The sequence below is a fragment of the Pundamilia nyererei genome, unplaced genomic scaffold (genome assembly GCF_000239375.1).
Source record: "Pundamilia nyererei isolate P.nyererei 1_Seehausen unplaced genomic scaffold, PunNye1.0 scaffold00250, whole genome shotgun sequence".
NCBI classification, from domain to species: domain Eukaryota; kingdom Metazoa; phylum Chordata; class Actinopteri; order Cichliformes; family Cichlidae; genus Pundamilia; species Pundamilia nyererei.
In genome coordinates, this window is record NW_005187651.1 from 331698 (window position 1) to 348159 (window position 16462).

General features: G+C 40.7%; 1 protein-coding gene across 4 annotated transcripts in view; it reads left to right on the forward strand.

The window, feature by feature from the left end:
- hoga1 (4-hydroxy-2-oxoglutarate aldolase 1) overlaps positions 1 to 16462 on the forward strand; it is a 70832-nt gene that overhangs the window by 26182 nt on the left and 28188 nt on the right. For 3 of the 4 annotated variants that reach the window (XM_005749592.1, XM_005749591.1, XM_013915043.1), the window contains one exon: positions 4638 to 6633. The exons of the other annotated variant lie outside the window; for it this stretch is intronic. In XM_005749592.1, coding sequence (XP_005749649.1) covers positions 4638 to 4787 — 150 coding nt within the window. In that variant the 3' untranslated portion in view covers positions 4788 to 6633. Of the gene's footprint in view, positions 1 to 4637; positions 6634 to 16462 lie in introns of those variants that run through there. 4 annotated transcript variants of the gene reach the window in all.

Below are 16462 nucleotides of genomic sequence, written 5' to 3' on the forward strand. Positions count from 1 at the left end.
TTTACAGTTGTGCCATACTCCTTCCATTTCTGAATGATCGCTTGAACAGTGCTCCGTGGGATGTTCAAGGCTTGGGAAATCTTTGTGTAGCCTAAGCCTACTTTAAATTTCTCAGTAACTTTATCCCTGACCTGTCTGGTTTGTTCTTTGGACTTCATGGTGTTGTTGCTCCCAATATTCTCTTAGACAACCTCTGAGGCCGTCACAGAGTAGCTGTATTTGTACTGACATTAGATTACACACAGGTGCACTCTATTTAGTCATTAGCACTCATCAGGCAATGTCTATGGGCAACTGACTGCACTCAGACCAAAGGGGGCTGAATAATTATGCACACCCCACTTTGTAGTTATTTATTTGTAAAAAATATTTGGAATCATGTAGGATTTTTGTTCCACTTCTCACATGTACACCACTTTGTGTTGGTCTTTCACGTGGAATTCCAATAAAATTGATTCATGTTTGTGGCTGTAATGTGACAAAATATGGGAATATTCAAGGGGGGCGAATACTTTTGCAAGCCACTGTAGGTGAAGGATGTGTCCTTCTAATTGAAATCACTAAGTAATGGTGTCAGTGTGGTAACTCAGTCCGAGTAAGAGATCTTAAAAATCCTTTGCAGGCTGTGTTGTTGCAGTTTGTTGAGGTTTTGGGAAATGTTTTCCATTGCTCTCCATGTTTCTCATGCATACAGGACAGTGGGCACAGCTACTGAATTGATAAGACATATTTTTGTAGCTGAGTTTAGAGAGGCAGATGCACAGATCAGTTCCAGTCATTATAGTATACTTAAGGCTTTGTCCACTTAGCCGATGACAGTCCAGTCAACCATACTATCAGCAGTGAATAGATTCCAGAGTACTAGAACTTGTTCACCTCTTCTACCTGCCTTTGGTTGATATGAATGAGAATCTGTATATGCACTACCCAGTCTGTAGTCCTCTGATCTGGTTGAGGTCTACAACATGTTTAGCTTCTCTACAAAGCAATCCAACAGTTGACTCACCTCCTTATAACAAAATCAGTAGTGAAGAGGAATAGAAAAGGTGAGAAACACAACCCTGTGGTATTCCAGTTTCAATCTTGTGGAAATCTGTTGTGGCATTTTCCGTGCAGATGCAGCAGCAAGAGCAATGGTAAAGACAGCTTTGTGCTCTTGTAATTCAAGGTTTTATTTGATGATCATTCGCAGGGTAAAGATCTGTTTAGTGCATTAACTGCTTCTGCGAAAGCCAGCTTGTACCTCTTGTAATCGCTGTTATAACTGGACATGATGGAGTAAAAAAATGCTGAGGATTTTTCCAGGGACACAAATGGTACAGCTAACTTAACTAGCTGGCTAACCTTAGCTTGCTACTCTTCTTGCCAGAAAAATGATATCTGAACAGAAACACTGGCTGGCTTACATAAGTCATGAAAGTATCTCAGTCAGTAAAGTAGCAAATGATTTTGTGCAAGAATACGTGATGTAATTGCCACAAAACACAGGAATTATTAACCATCATGTTTTGTAATAATCTGCTAGCTGTGACTCCAGGCAGGTACGTTTAGCTTTAACTTGGCTTTGCGCCATGTATATTTATATACATATACAGTGGGGCAAAAAAGTATTTAGTCAGCCACCGATTGTGCAAGTTCCCCCACCTAAAATGATGACAGAGGTCAGTAATTTGCACCAGAGGTACACTTCAACTGTGAGAGACAGAATGTGAAAAAAAAATCCATGAATCCACATGGAAGGATTTGTAAAGAATTTATTCGTAAATCAGGGTGGAAAATAAGTATTTGGTCAATAACAAAAATACAACTCAATACTTTGTAACATAACCTTTGTTGGCAATAACAGAGGTCAAACGTTTACTATAGGTCTTTACCAGGTTTGCACACACAGTAGCTGGTATTTTGGCCCATTCCTCCATGCAGATCTTCTCGAGAGCAGTGATGTTTTGGGGCTGTCGTCGAGCAACACGGACTTTCAACCCCCGCCACAGATTTTCTATGGGGTTGAGGTCTGGAGACTGGCTAGGCCACTCCAGGACTTTCAAATGCTTCTTACGGAGCCACTCCTTTGTTGCCCGGGCGGTGTGTTTTGGATCATTGTCATGTTGGAAGACCCAGCCTCGTTTCATCTTCAAAGTTGTCACTGATGGAAGGAGGTTTTGGCTCAAAATCTCACGATACATGGCCCCATTCATTCTGTCCTTAACACGGATCAGTCGTCCTGTCCCCTTGGCAGAAAAACAGCCCCATAGCATGAGGCTCTCTTCCCAGTCTGGTGCAGGTCTACAATACTTTTCCTGGTGTCCTTCGAAAGCTCTTTGGTCTTGGCCATGGCGGAGTTTGGAGTCTGACTGTTTGAGGCTGTGGACAGGTGTCTTTTATACAGATGATGAGTTCAAACAGGTGCCATTCAGGTAACGAGTGGGGGACAGAAAAGCTTCTTACAGAAGACGTTACAGGTCTGTGAGAGCCAGAGATTTTCCTTGTTTGAGGTGACCAAATACTTATTTTCCACCCTGATTTACGAATAAATTCTTTACAAATCCTACCATGTGAATTCATGGATTTTTTTTCACATTCTGTCTCTCACAGTTGAAGTGTACCTCTGGTGCAAATTACTGACCTCTGTCATCATTTTAAGTGGGGGAACTTGCACAATCGGTGGCTGACTAAATACTTTTTTGCCCCACTGTATATATTTGTAGCATCAGGTTAAATGTCAGTTTTGCACTGTATGTCACTCTGATTTGTTCTGAATTGAAGGCAGGTGCTGTTGAGCATGTCTCAGGCTCTGTAAGTGTGCAGTAAGGTAAATGTGGTGGTAAATGTCACTGCTCTACAGTCTAAATCATAAAACTCCATGTACAGTATGAAGTGGCATGTGGTACAGGTGGATTTCAGCCGTCAAATATAAATCACAAATAGGGAAAATGTCTAAGTTTAAAGCTTTGCAAAGCACAACATCATCCATATGGGATATGCAGTCAGGTCCATAAATATTGGGACATTGACACAATTCTAACATTTTTGGCTCCATACACCACCACAATGGATTCCAAATGAAACGAACAAGATGTGCTTTAACTGCAGACTGTCATCTTTTATTTGAGGGTATTTACATCCAAATCAGGTGAACGGTGTAGGAGTTACAACAGTTTGCATATGTGCCTCCCACTTCTTAAGGGACCAAAAGTAATGGGACAGAATAAGAACCATAAATCAAACTTTCATTTTTTAATACTTGGTTGCAAATCCTTTGCAGTCAATCACAGCCTGAAGTCTGGAACACATAGACATCACCAGATGCTGGGTTTCATCCCTGGTGATACTCTACCAGACCTCTACTGCAACTGTCTCCAGTTCCTTCTTATTCTTGGGGCATTTTCCCTTCAGTTTTGTCTTCAGCAAGTGAAATGCTTGCTCAATCGGATTCAGATCAGGTGATTGACTTGGCCATTGCAAAACAGTCCACTTCTTTCCCTTCAAAAACTCTTTGGTTGCTTTTGCAGTATGCTTTGGGTAGTTGTCCATCTGCACTGTGAAGCGGCGTCCAATGAGTTTTGAAGCATTTGGCTGAATATGAGCAGATAATATTGCCCGAAACACTTCAGAATTCGTCGTACTGCTTTTGTCAGCAGTCACATCATCAGTAAATACAAGAGAACCAGTTCCACTGGCAGCCATACGTGCCCACGCCATGACACTTCCAGCGCCATGCTTCACTGATGAGGTGGTATGCTTAGGATCATGAGCACTTCCTTTCCTTCTCCATACTCTTCTCTTCCCATCACTCTGGTACGTTGATCTTGGTCTCGTCTGTCCATAGGATGTTGTTCCAGAACTGTGACGGCTTTTTTAGATGTCGTTTGGCAAACTCTAATCTGGCCTTCCTTGTGGTGAACCCTCTGTATTCACACTGGTGGAGTCTTCTCTTGATTGTTGACTTTGACACACATACACCAACCTCCTGGAGAGTGTTCTTGATCTGGCCAACTATTGTGAAGGGTGTTTTCTTCACCAGGGAAAGGATTCTTCGTGCATCCACCACAGTTGTTTTCCATGGTCTTCTGGGTCTTTTGGTGTTGCTGAGCTCACCGGTACGTTCCTTCTTTTTGAAAATGTTCCAAACAGTTGTTTTGGCCACGCCTAATGTTTTTGCTATCTCTCTGATGGGTTTGTTTTGTTTTCTCAGCCTAATGATGGCTTGCTTCACTGATACTGACAGCTCTTTGGATCTCATCTTAGCAGTAGACAGCAACAGGTTCCAAATGCAAACAGCACACTTGAAATTAACTCTGGACCTTTTTTCTGCTCATTGTAATTGGGGTAATGAGGGAATAACACACACCTGGCCATGGAACAGCTGAGAAGCCAATTGTCCCATTACTTTTGGTCCCTTAAGAAGTGGGAGGCGCATTTGCAAACTGTTGTAATTGTCACTGTCCACCGTTCACCTGATTTGGATGTAAATACCCTCAAATAAAAGCTGACAGTCTACAGTTAAAGCAAATCTCGTTCGTTTCATTTGGAATCCATTGTGGTGGTGTATAGAGCCAAAAATGTTAGAATTGTGTCAATGTCCCAATATTTAGGGACCTGACTGTATATGAAGACTGATTAAAGCTCTGTGTTGCTAGGTGACTAGGAAACTGGGAGTTCCCGCTCTGAAGCAGGCGATGGAGTGGTTTGGTTTCCACGGTGGCTCCTGTCGATCACCTCTTCAGCCGCTCACAGAGGCCGAGAGTCAGCAACTGAGGCGGGACTTCTCCTCCAATGGGTGGCTGTAAAGGGACCTAGGCGGAGCGAGAGTGCAAGTGTGAGCGAGGTCACTATGTGTGGACCTATTAGCTGTTGGTGTAATTATATCATAAAGGGAAAACACAGCTGCCCATGAAAATAAATAAATAAATATTCAGTTCTGTCCACTGTTGATATTTATTGAGCCAAATCCAAAAACCTGCAAAAAACTCCCTTACATTAAAATAAATGTATAAGTCAATTAATCCAACTTCAAAGTTCTATTTGGTTTTTGTTCTTCTTTTTCTTTGACCTGGACTGACAGAAATTTTCTTGGCCAATTCCAACTTTTCTCCAAGTGCTCTGCGACCAGTACTGCGACTGATTAACTGAAAACGAGTTGCTGTACACCCGCGTGTCCCTGATATATTTTAACTTTCCACGTAATAGCAGGTGCAGAATATATTGTATAACAAAACAATTTTTCAATTATTTTGACTATTTTGAGCCATTACTAATACCGAGGCTGCTAGCTTCTGGCTGATACTGAGCTTTGTTAGCTTCTGTAAAAAGTTCAACTGGCTGAGGTTGATTTAAGTGTCTGCTTAGGTTTGTTGTAACAAACATTGTCGTGGTGGTCCCCCCGTAGTTTACTTTACCAGACTTTGTGTACATATATATGTACACAATGTTATATAGTCTATAAAATCTACACCATAAAACATGTAGCAGCTGACATTACAGGTAATGGATCAAGCCAGCAGAAGCCAAGCAGACTCAGGAAGAAAAGTGCCTCTGGCAGTGCAAGCCACCACTTTAAGGTGTTTAAACATTAAAACACTACAAGTATGACAATGTACACAAACCAGAATAAGAAGCCAGTGACAGGCAATTAGCTGCTGATCTTTCCTGTTGTTTTTATCATGTGATCAGTTATTTATTTTCATATTTTGTTCCACTAAAGCAAGAGGACAAGTGGACGTAATAAGAGATTCCAAACTAAACCTCAGCCTTACACAGGGAAAAATAATACCCTCATATTTTAGCCTGTAACTGTTATTTTTCTTCTTTCAAGGAGGTTTTGTGATTACTCTGTCTGATTTGTTTTTTTGTCCATTTGTTAGAGTTGTTGCACAAAAATTGTTTCCATGAAAATCCTGCCAGGGGTCGCTCGATGCAACTTATGGATCCCTTCAAATCTTTACATATTAAATTGAAATAGGAAATATGTCAGCCATTGTCTTAATGCTCCCAAGATACCAATAACTAACCTGGATTGGTTCATAGCGAGGAGTGGCTTTTCAGCCTAGTGTAAAAAGTAGATGTATAATTGTGTATAATTGGCGTGTAATGCATTTGGCAGATCATGACCTGTTTGACTTAAGCTTTGAAATGTGGGACTTGGACCTGGAACTCTTTAGTCAAGACTCATGTGTAACTTAGGAAACAATTACTTTGTCTAATCGTTAGTGGATGCGTAAAAATACAGAACTTGTAGTCTCACAGCAGTAGACAGTAAATGGAAATCACCTGACAGTGGAGTAAATATGAGTTATTTAATCACAGTATTGTCTGTTTTGTCATTAGAAATACGGTGGTCTCACAGGGCATGCATTTTATACTTTGGACATTTGCACCTACTGCAATGGCAGAAAGTCATTTGTATGCATCAGCCTCATTAGTTTAAGATGCCCTGTAACCTAAAGGTAATTGTCATGTAATTACAGCACAGCTTTGGCATGCTTTGACCTCAGGAGATGTCTTATTATTCAGAATACCTCTGTAGAGCTATTGTATGGAAACTAAAAGTACAGCCAGGCCACTTGTAACCTCAGGCTGAATAACACTGAAGCCGCCCAAGGTCTTTGAAAAATAAAAAATTTGGAACAGAAAAACTATCACATCATTTGCTCTTATTTAAATCAGTCATGTATGTTCAGTGTGTTTGTGTGTGTGTGTATAAAATATCTCACTGGGGAATGATGCCCATACTGTTTTTTCACTCATTTCCTGTGCTGATATTTATCTAATATTAGAAAAAACAAACAGGCGTTCTAGAGCAAATGTGCCCCGTGCCCTTCCTTGGCCAGACAGCACTGAATGATGTGTTCATGCATGTCTGAGATTAGGTCTGGCCACCAAAAAGCCAAAGAAAAGTTCCTCATCTCAAATATAGATTTGATAAATGTTTTCAGAAAGACCTGAGATCAGCTAGAGTTCAGTGGGAGGCAGAGCTGCAGGTCATGGTCACAGTTTGCTGCAGAATACCAGAGCGCTCTTTGATGTGAAAAAGTTAAAAACCATAATTACTGTAATTAAAGCCGTGTAGCAGGTAGCCATGGCAATGAGAGCCTTTGGCTTTGTCACATAGCACTTTTTTGCTTTTATCTTACCATGAGTCCAATTAGCACCTTTCTTAGCAGGAGATATTTTCAGAAATACTTACAGGACCATAAAAAAAGGAGGATATGTTGTGTTTTCTTCTGTTCCTGTGCGACAAGGACACAGTACAGATGGAAAGCTCTGAGTATAAACAGTTTTGATTAAATCACCTGCCACTCAGTTTTAAGGACATCTGTCTTACAAGCACAGTTGTAGTTTATAAGTAATGTTTAACCCTTGGTCTGAAATTTTTCACTGTTTGAGAAACTTTGAAATTTTTTTTTGAAAATACACTGCTTCACTGTGACAGACCTTTGTTACTGTGATTATTTGGCTTTGTCAAATATTGGAAGCATTCAGAGCTATTGAAGACACCGTGTCCTTTATTTGGGAGAATGTCTCCGCATAATGACATGTGACATTTTTTTGTGTAATACGAGAATGTTCAGTGACTACGTGTGCCTTGTCTGTAAGACTGCAGAAAGTAATTTCCTTTAGAGTACATGGCCTTATAACAAATTCTTTCTTCGTGGCAGGAGTGAAAGATAAAAATCCAGATTTTGTGAATAAAAGTGTACTTTAGTGTCACCTTGGTTTTCAGGGGCCTGCTTTCTTTGCTGCAATACACACTTTTTTGTGTCAAATTTACATTCAATTATAAGACCTTTAGTCACTGTTAAACAAAGTATTCAAGGACTGGTGTAAAAAGTGAGTTACCGCGTCTCTAAAAAGTCACTGTGACTTGAAGCTGTGAGGGATAGTTGGCCTCTGCCTAAACTTTTCCTCACCTGCTTGTTTGATCCGGAGGATGAAGGAGAAATATAATATAAGCCAGTGCAACTACATACTTTTGGAGACAAAGCTTCTGCAATCTGATACCCAGACATGCATCCCCCACCCTTGATATTGCTCTGCTAGGTACCAAGATAAGTGCAGTTTTATATGAGGTCACATTTCCTTGAAAAACAAGTTTATAAGTTTATCTTCGGTACCGAAGACAGAAGAGGAGTTTGATATGTAATACAAAGAACCCCAAGTTTCTCCCAATGACAAGCCAGCACCTTGCCATACATATGAGGGTGTATGAGTTTTTGTGAGTCAGTGGGTGAATAACAAACACATTATAAAACTCTTTAAGAACTGCCAAAGTTTAAAGAAATGATTTCCTCTGTAAGTGCACATCATTTCCCCTTCACCAGAGACAGCGCTGCAATCAAAGCCCAGCATTATCACAGTAGCAGGAAATAAGTTATCCTTTTAAAAGTGTCATGATGATAACGATAACTGATATTTTGAAATGAATAAAGATGAAGCAAAGCTACAGCGTCAGCAGCGATAATATTATGCAACCGTTCTTTTTTGTGTGCTTCTTTTTGCAGCCATGGTTACCTCCAGGTTCTTGTATTTTGACTCTAATTACCCAAAACCAAGACACACACACAATTATGAATTTGACTGATACTGTCATTGCTTTTATTTTTCTCTCATTTTCTTTTTGCGAAGTAAAAATCAGATGTTATATCACGTGAATACTAATTAATTAGCACTCATATCCAGAAACTGCTTAAATGATTAATAACCATAATAGATGGTATTAGAGAAAATAACATGGGAATACACTGTTAGTGCAAGTTTTACAAATGTGCTGTCAACATGTTGCGCTGTGCCAATTACTAAGTGTTTCCTTATTAGTTTATCGCAGCTTTTAAGCTGAACTCTGCTGCCCAGTGCTGCAGTCAAAGTTGACGAGAGCACAGCGAAGCCTGAACCGCGCTCCACAGAAACAACAGTGTGAGCTAAAAGAGGCAAAAACGTCAGCAGAGCTACAGAGTTGATAATAATCTTTTGTTTTTGCTACTATGAGTGACCTCTTTTCATCCAGCTAATGGAACCAGCCTGAAACACAAAAATTGCAGTAATAATAATAATAATAATAATAATACAGTAGTTAGTGGGGCTTTTACATGGTAAGTTAATAGTGGCCTTCTATAAAATAAGGTCTATTCAAAACACAAGTCAACAGTTTTTTTGTGTGTTTTTTTTAAGTTCATGAAAGCGATTTAAGGCTCTGATCCTGCAGAGTTTGAAAAACATTCAACTAATGAGTTCATATTAATAAACCTGCTCAAGGATTTCTGATAATATGAGGTTTCTTCTTTTTATTTCATCTGTGTTTAACCTCTTTCCAAGGGCGGTCTTGTTACTAAAGATTTTTGCCAAAGAACTAAATAACGGAAAATCTTCAATAGGATCCTTAAATACTTATTCCTGTATGTCTCTTGTTGCTGTGGTACTTTTCAGTCCTTTCAGACACCAGAGGAAAAGTGTACTAATGTTTGATCAGCTGTGTTCTTAACTGTTGACCCCTGAGGTCTGAAGCCTCGGTATAATTTAAGCATTCACGCTAAGTGTCATCATAACATTTTGAAGTGTTGTCTTCACTTATTTCAAAAACCTTTTGGTAATTGGTTTCCTTTATCATTCTGTGAGGTGCAGTGGCTCTAAGTGACCACATGGAGGCGACACGCCCCACCGCTGCTTCTGCACTGTCAAGGGCATCCCTTTGATATGGTTCGGGTGATGTCTGTGCTCCCAGTGGGCAAACAGTAGGAGGGGGGACTGGCCTCTATCTCACTCCTGCTCCTGGGGTGAGCAAGTGGCGAGTCAGCAAAAGAGGCACAGCATCACCCAGAGGAGCGTGACGATGACACGGCGAGGTCATCGCAACGAAATCTCCCAACAAATACGCTCTCTCTCCCCCCGCTGCCTTCTCTGCACATCATCATCCCTCCACACCTGACGATCTGTCATCTGTCTCCCCCTCCTTTCCTCTCTCGACCCTGCCCTCACTTTTCTTTCTCTTCCCTCTCTCCTCTCTGCATCCCAGCCCCCCCAGGCAGTGTGGTGACCTCTCTGCGTAGTGTTGCATGTACAGCCCAATCCCTCTCTCCTTCTGTGCTCCTTTCCTTCTACATTATCCCCCATCCTGGTCATGCCACAGATTAAAACCAAACTTAAAAGATTCCCCGATCCCTCCCATCCCCTTTTTTTTCCTTTCCCATCTTTCTCTCCTCCCCCATCCTCTCTTCTTCCTTCCCCTGTGATTAGCTACTGCCTGACTCACGCAGCTCTCCCTCCTTCTCCCTCTTCCCGAGAGCGTGGCACAGTTAAGATGGCTAAATATGAAATATCTTTTGCTCTTAATTTTGGCCTTCCACACCGTTTTGTGAGCTTCGTTGTGTAAGAGGAAAGACTCAGTTACAGCCTACCACCATTGTTAATTACAGTGACTTGCAAAAGTATTCAACCCCCTTGAACTTTTCCACATTTTGTCACATTACAGCCACAAACATGAATCAATTTTATTGGAATTCCACGTGAAAGACCAAAACAAAGTGGTGTACACGTGAGAAGTGGAACAAAAATCATACATGATTCCAAACATTTTTTACAAATAAATAACTGCAAAGTGGGGTGTGCGGAATTATTCAGCCCCCTTTGGTCTGAGTGCAGTCAGTTGCCCATAGACATTGCCTGATGAGTGCCAATGACTAAATAGAGAGCACCTGTGTGTAATCTAATGTCAGTACAAATACAGCTGCTCTGTGACGGCCTCAGAGGTTGTCTAAGAGAATATTGGGAGCAACAACACCATGAAGTCGAAGGACACACCAGAGAGGTCAGGGATAATATGGCTGGGTATCGTCACTGATTTCTAGAATCGATTCGATTCCGATTCACAAGGTCCCGAATCGATTTGATCCACGATTTGATTCAATTCGATTCAATTCGATTTGAATCTGGGAAATTTTGCCTCAGACAGTCAGAAATATTATAATTCAGATAATTTACATATTTTTGTATCTATAAAAAGGAAGCTGACACTCGCAAGTCTTTCTTTATCAAAGGTGTGAGCATCACAGCAGATGCCTTTGTGTCGAAGTAGCTGAAGATAAAACACAGAAAAACATGAAGGTGATTTTCCTGGCCTGGGATTTTATAAAAATATTCTGCAGTACATCAAAAATGAAAGAAAACCATTAATCAACTTTAGCACATTACCTCTGAAGTTACAACGGTTTTATTAGAGACACGGCTGCATTTCGCACAATTTTAAAAAGTTTAAATTTGTTCAGTAGCCTATTGAACAGCAGAAATTAGGTTTTCTTTTCGGAAGTAAGTAAAAGGAAAAAAAAAACAGCGGCCAACGGCGTTGTAAACAACGGTAGACTTGTGCGTAACAAGCAAGCGAATAATGTAGAAAACAGATTTTTAGACGGGAAAACTGGTGTTGAAGTACAGAGAGAGAGAGAGAGAGAGAGAGAGAGAGAGAGAGAGAGAGCTGTGCATGAAGTGTGATTTCATCGTGTTGGAAGCAAAACAGAGTGAATTCATGACGATGTTTCTGTGAAGCTTAGTTTGGATCTTCTTTTGCTGCTGGTTCGGTCAATATTGTTTGGAGAGAGATAAAACTAACAGCTTTAGAATCAGCGCAAAAAGGGCGTAAACACAAAGCGCGGAGCCGCCGAAACATCGGAATCAGGAGCTGTCGGCTTTCAGCCCCGACCGTGTAGGGTGAGAAAGGCGACATCTCACTCATTCTGATCCGTCGGCAGGTCCGAGCTTTGTTTTTACGTCTTTGTGCAGAATCCGTGTACCTGCTGTCATTTACTGTTTTAGCTGTTTGGTGGTTGTTGAAATTTTGTGAGGTTTAACCTGAGATTCTGGCATTTTGGGCAAAATACATTTATATTAAAAAATCGATTCATGATTTTAATGAATCCATATCACGTTATACAAGCCAGAATCGATTTTAATCGATAAATCGCTTATCAAAACCCACCCCTAAGGGAAAAGGTTATTGAGAAATTTAAAGCAGGTTTAGGCTACAAAAAGATTTCCCAAGCCTTGAACATCCCGCAGAGCACTGTTCAAGCGATCATTCAGAAATGGTGAATGAAGCTGGTCAGAGTTGATGGGACGATGGATGGAGCCAAATACAGGGCAATCTTGGAAGAAAACCTCTTGGAGTCTGCAAAAGACTTGAGACTGGGGCGGAGGTTCACCTTCCAGCAGGACAACGACCCTGAACATAAAGCCAGGGCAACAATGCAATGGTTTAAAACAAAACATATCCATGTGTTAGAATGGCCCAGTCAAAGTCCAGATCTAAATCCAATCGAGAATCTGTGGCAAGATCTGAAAACTGCTGTTCACAAACGCTGTCCATCTAATCTGACTGAGCTGGAGCTGTTTTGCAAAGAAGAATGGGCAAAGATTTTAGTCTCTAGATGTGCAAAGCTGGTAGAGACAAACCCTAAAAGACTGGCAGCTGTAATTGCAGCAAAAGGTGGTTATTTATTTATAAAATATGTTTGGAATCCTGTATGATTTTCATTCCACTTCTCACGTGTGCACCACTTTGTGTTGGTGTTTCACATGGAATTCCAATAAAATTGATTCATGTTTGTGGCTGTAATGTGACAAAATGTGGGACAGTTCAAGGGGGCCGAATACTTGTGCAAGCCACTGTATATCAGCGCACAATATGTAGGCAAAGCAGCTCAACATGTATTTGTCTGGTTAACAAGTAGCGTTTATGTAGTCACAGTTTTTCTGCCCCATGAAATTTCTGATCTTACTATTGTTCGTACTCTCTGGATAACCACAGAGCTTCATTCATGTACAGAGGCTTTTAAAAAACACCAGTGAGCCGGTTTCTTCACTGTAGTAGTTGATTTTCATTCATGCAGCATTCTGCAACTGTAATATTCTTGACAGGGCCCAGTGCTGATTGATCCTGCCACTAAATCCCATCCCCAACAATTGCTTTATTTGATCCTGTTTGAATCATTTTTGTCAGCTCATCGAGGAATATAAAGAACTTTTGTATTTTATCTTCATTTTGAAGAGTCTCACAGAGCAGGTAGCATTAAAAGAATAATGAATTTTTACTTTTGAAGAGAGCTTTTTGACAAATAAAGAACGGCTGTTTAAACCAGCAGAGACTCTGCAGGGTGGCATTACAGTGTGCCTCGCTTCTAACCAGAATAAAAATAAAAAGCTGGTCTGTCGTGAACTTTGCAGGAATTATCAATTAAATGTGTGAGACATTAATTGCTACATGCAATGTTCTATAATTTGTGTCTAAATTGGACAAAAGTAAACGTGGCTCTTCTTGTGTTACTTAAGATTAAGAAGTGACTTTGTATTAATTGTAGTCTACCTTACTAATTATAAGGTGTCTGACATCAATGTGAGAGTTTTAAGTTACAAATGGGGCCCCTAGAGCTCATTTAAGGGTTTTTTTTATGCTCAGTATCTTTTAGAATTGGAACATGAAGCACACAGTCAGGAATTATCTAAAGACTAAGTTGAAGTATAAATCTCTGAACATTTTTATAATGAGGTCCCAGCTCACCACTCTTTGACTCCCTGTTTCTGAGCCACATCACTACTACACAAAAAAAGGACGAAAGGAAGGGCAACATGAGGGGGAAGATGAGAGAAAGAGACAGAGAAGTGGGGGGGAATTTGTGAACCAGATGGATGGAGCTCAAAGATTACGAGCATGTGAAAGTCCAGACAAAAGTTACAGAGTGGAATAAATGGAAACGTAATGGTTGACATGCCTGGTAATAAGTAGAAATAGTATTTAGAGTCACAAAGATTTAAAAACAAAAAAATAAGTTTGATTAGTCTGACAAAGATATACATAGCTGGTTTCACAGTGAGATTTCAGTCCTAATTGGGATTGGCAGCTGGAGGTTGGTACAATAAGGGAGCTTCAGAGAGTGACAAAGGTAGCGACAACCTGATTAATAACTAGTTAAACTGGGCGTTGTAGATCTAAAATTAAGCATAATTGAGCAGCTGCATGACCTATTTCTTTGCCTCAAATGGAGACCGTCCTCAGCAGAGGAACAAAAAAGCAGCACTGATTGCTCGAAAGCTTTGAACAGCCAGCATTTTTGTGGCAAGATTATGAATTAACCTCATTAAAAAGCAAAACTGGAACTTTTTTTTGATGTGCTATAAAAAAATTAAATAAAAGTTAAAACTTCTGCTTAACTGTAAACTTAACTAATGAAGTTTTATTTTATGGACAATGTTGTACAGCTTTGATTCACACATACATTCATGCATACATTTTGGAACAAAATGTGATGAACACTGTTATCTGTACAGTGGGCTCTAGAAGCCTGATCTATGCTGCCTGCTCTCCAGCAGGCTTTGTAAACACGGTGGAAGTAACTGTTTGGCAAGTACAGGGGCAATATTCCTTCAGGAGTTAGTACAGACCATAAACTCTATATAAAAGTAAGACTGTCCTTAGTTTCTAGGCTATCGTACTACCATTTGGTTTTGGGGGCTTTCTGGATTACCGGGCACGAGCTATCGGCTAACGCTTGCCTGGCTTGCTAGCTTCATTACCAACTAACATCCGCAATTCACTGCTATATAAAAGGGGATGCTAACATTTCCAGTGAAAATCAGGCTTCAAAGAAAATGTACTCACTGGAACAGTCTCTTTTAAAAAACACCAGTGAGCCGGTTTCTTCACTGTAGTAGAAACCAGTCACAAAACCATAGAGATGGTTTGCAACCATGTTGTAACCACCAGTCACTATGGCTACGTTCACACTGCAGGTCTTAATGCTCAATTCGGATTTTTTGATCAAATCCAATTTTTTTTGTCTGTTCGCTCACACTACAAATAAAATGCAACAGCAAACGCGCTCTAGTGTGAACCCTCAAAGTGGCCTGTATGCGCAAAAGAAGACGTCACACACAACGTGCTCTGTTTAGACACAGACCGAACAGTATTGTTCGACTGAACAGTATTGTTTCCCAATTTTTGCTTTAAGTTATTTTGATATCTACATAATAATGTAGATAACCTAATAATGATCCTTATTGCTGTTTTAGAGGAGCGGTGCTTCAAAGGATAGTTGCAGATTTCTGTCAGAATCTGCAGATTATGCAGTACAAATAAAATGTTAACGTTTCTCCAACGTTGTCTTCCCAGCAGTTTCACCGGATGGCCAGGAAGCGTTTGCGATGTCTTATTGGGTGCTTCTCCAGTGCTGAAATTGGCGACTGTCTTGTGTCAGTGACATAAAAGACGGATTTAATGCGACTTGACCATTCACACAGCAGTCGCTTTCTGAAACATCGGATATGTATCGGATTCAGTACCACATACGAAAGTGACCCAGATCGGATTTGAAAATATCGGATTTGTGCCGTTCACACTGTCATACCATGATCGGATATGGGTCGCATAGGGTCAAAAAAATCGGATTTGATGCGCTTTCGCCTGCAGTGTGAACGTAGCCTTTGTCAAAATGAATATTCCCCAACCAGCTGGCGAGGTTGGTTGCTGGAGGTTGCTGGCAGAGACTGTGGAATAAATTGCTAATGACCCATTCACTTAGGCTTAAAGACTGGTCAGTGACCTCCTGGCAACCATCGGTCGCTGACAGTCGGTCCTGGCTTTAGTCACTATCAGGATTCTGTGAGCAGTAGTTTGCATGGAACCTGTTGATTTGTTTGCAAACAAACTACTCTCTAAGCAATAGTGTGAAAAACTGTGAAAGGGTACCACAGTAGAACACATCTGCCTTCGAACTAAAAGTGATGCCTTTTGAAGCATGTTGGTTTCACAGGTAATGGTACAACTTCGACTTAGATGAGCATTCTCTGTTTCCTGCTTCTATCGCACTTTTTCGAGCTTCACAAACCCCTGGGTGGTTGGTCAGTGTTTCCAGACAAGTTGGTGTCTTTCATGCAGATTACTAGAGACTGCAGCAATCTGCTCATAACCAAAGCAATCACAAGGAGGTTTCTGGTGCAGCCAGCAATATCCATCAATCACATGCCAGCCAGTCAGTGAATGCACATTTTTCCAAACTCATTTGAACTTGCCAGGAGATTGCCAGCAGGTCTGTAATGATGTGTAACTGGGTTCTTAGTCCAATCAAAAAGGGAAAAGGATAAATCAGCACCTTCTTGTCTATTTGACCATGTCCTTAACATTGCTTTAAGCTTTGAAACAGTATAAACCAGTAGGTTAATTGATTTAAATGAGCACTGACCAAATCACAATTCTGTTTGTCCCCAGCTAAGAGGATGCCACTTGGTAGAGATGGAAAACAAGCAAGTGGACAGTATATTTGCTGGGCTGACATTTACCAGGTAGTCTTAAATCCAACTTTTTAAATATACATAAATTAATAATCCATCCGTCCTCCTCATCCGCTTTATCCGAGGCCGGGTCGCGGGGGCAGCAGCCTAAGCAAAGAGGCCCAGACCTCCCTCTCCCCAGCCACCTCCTCCAGCT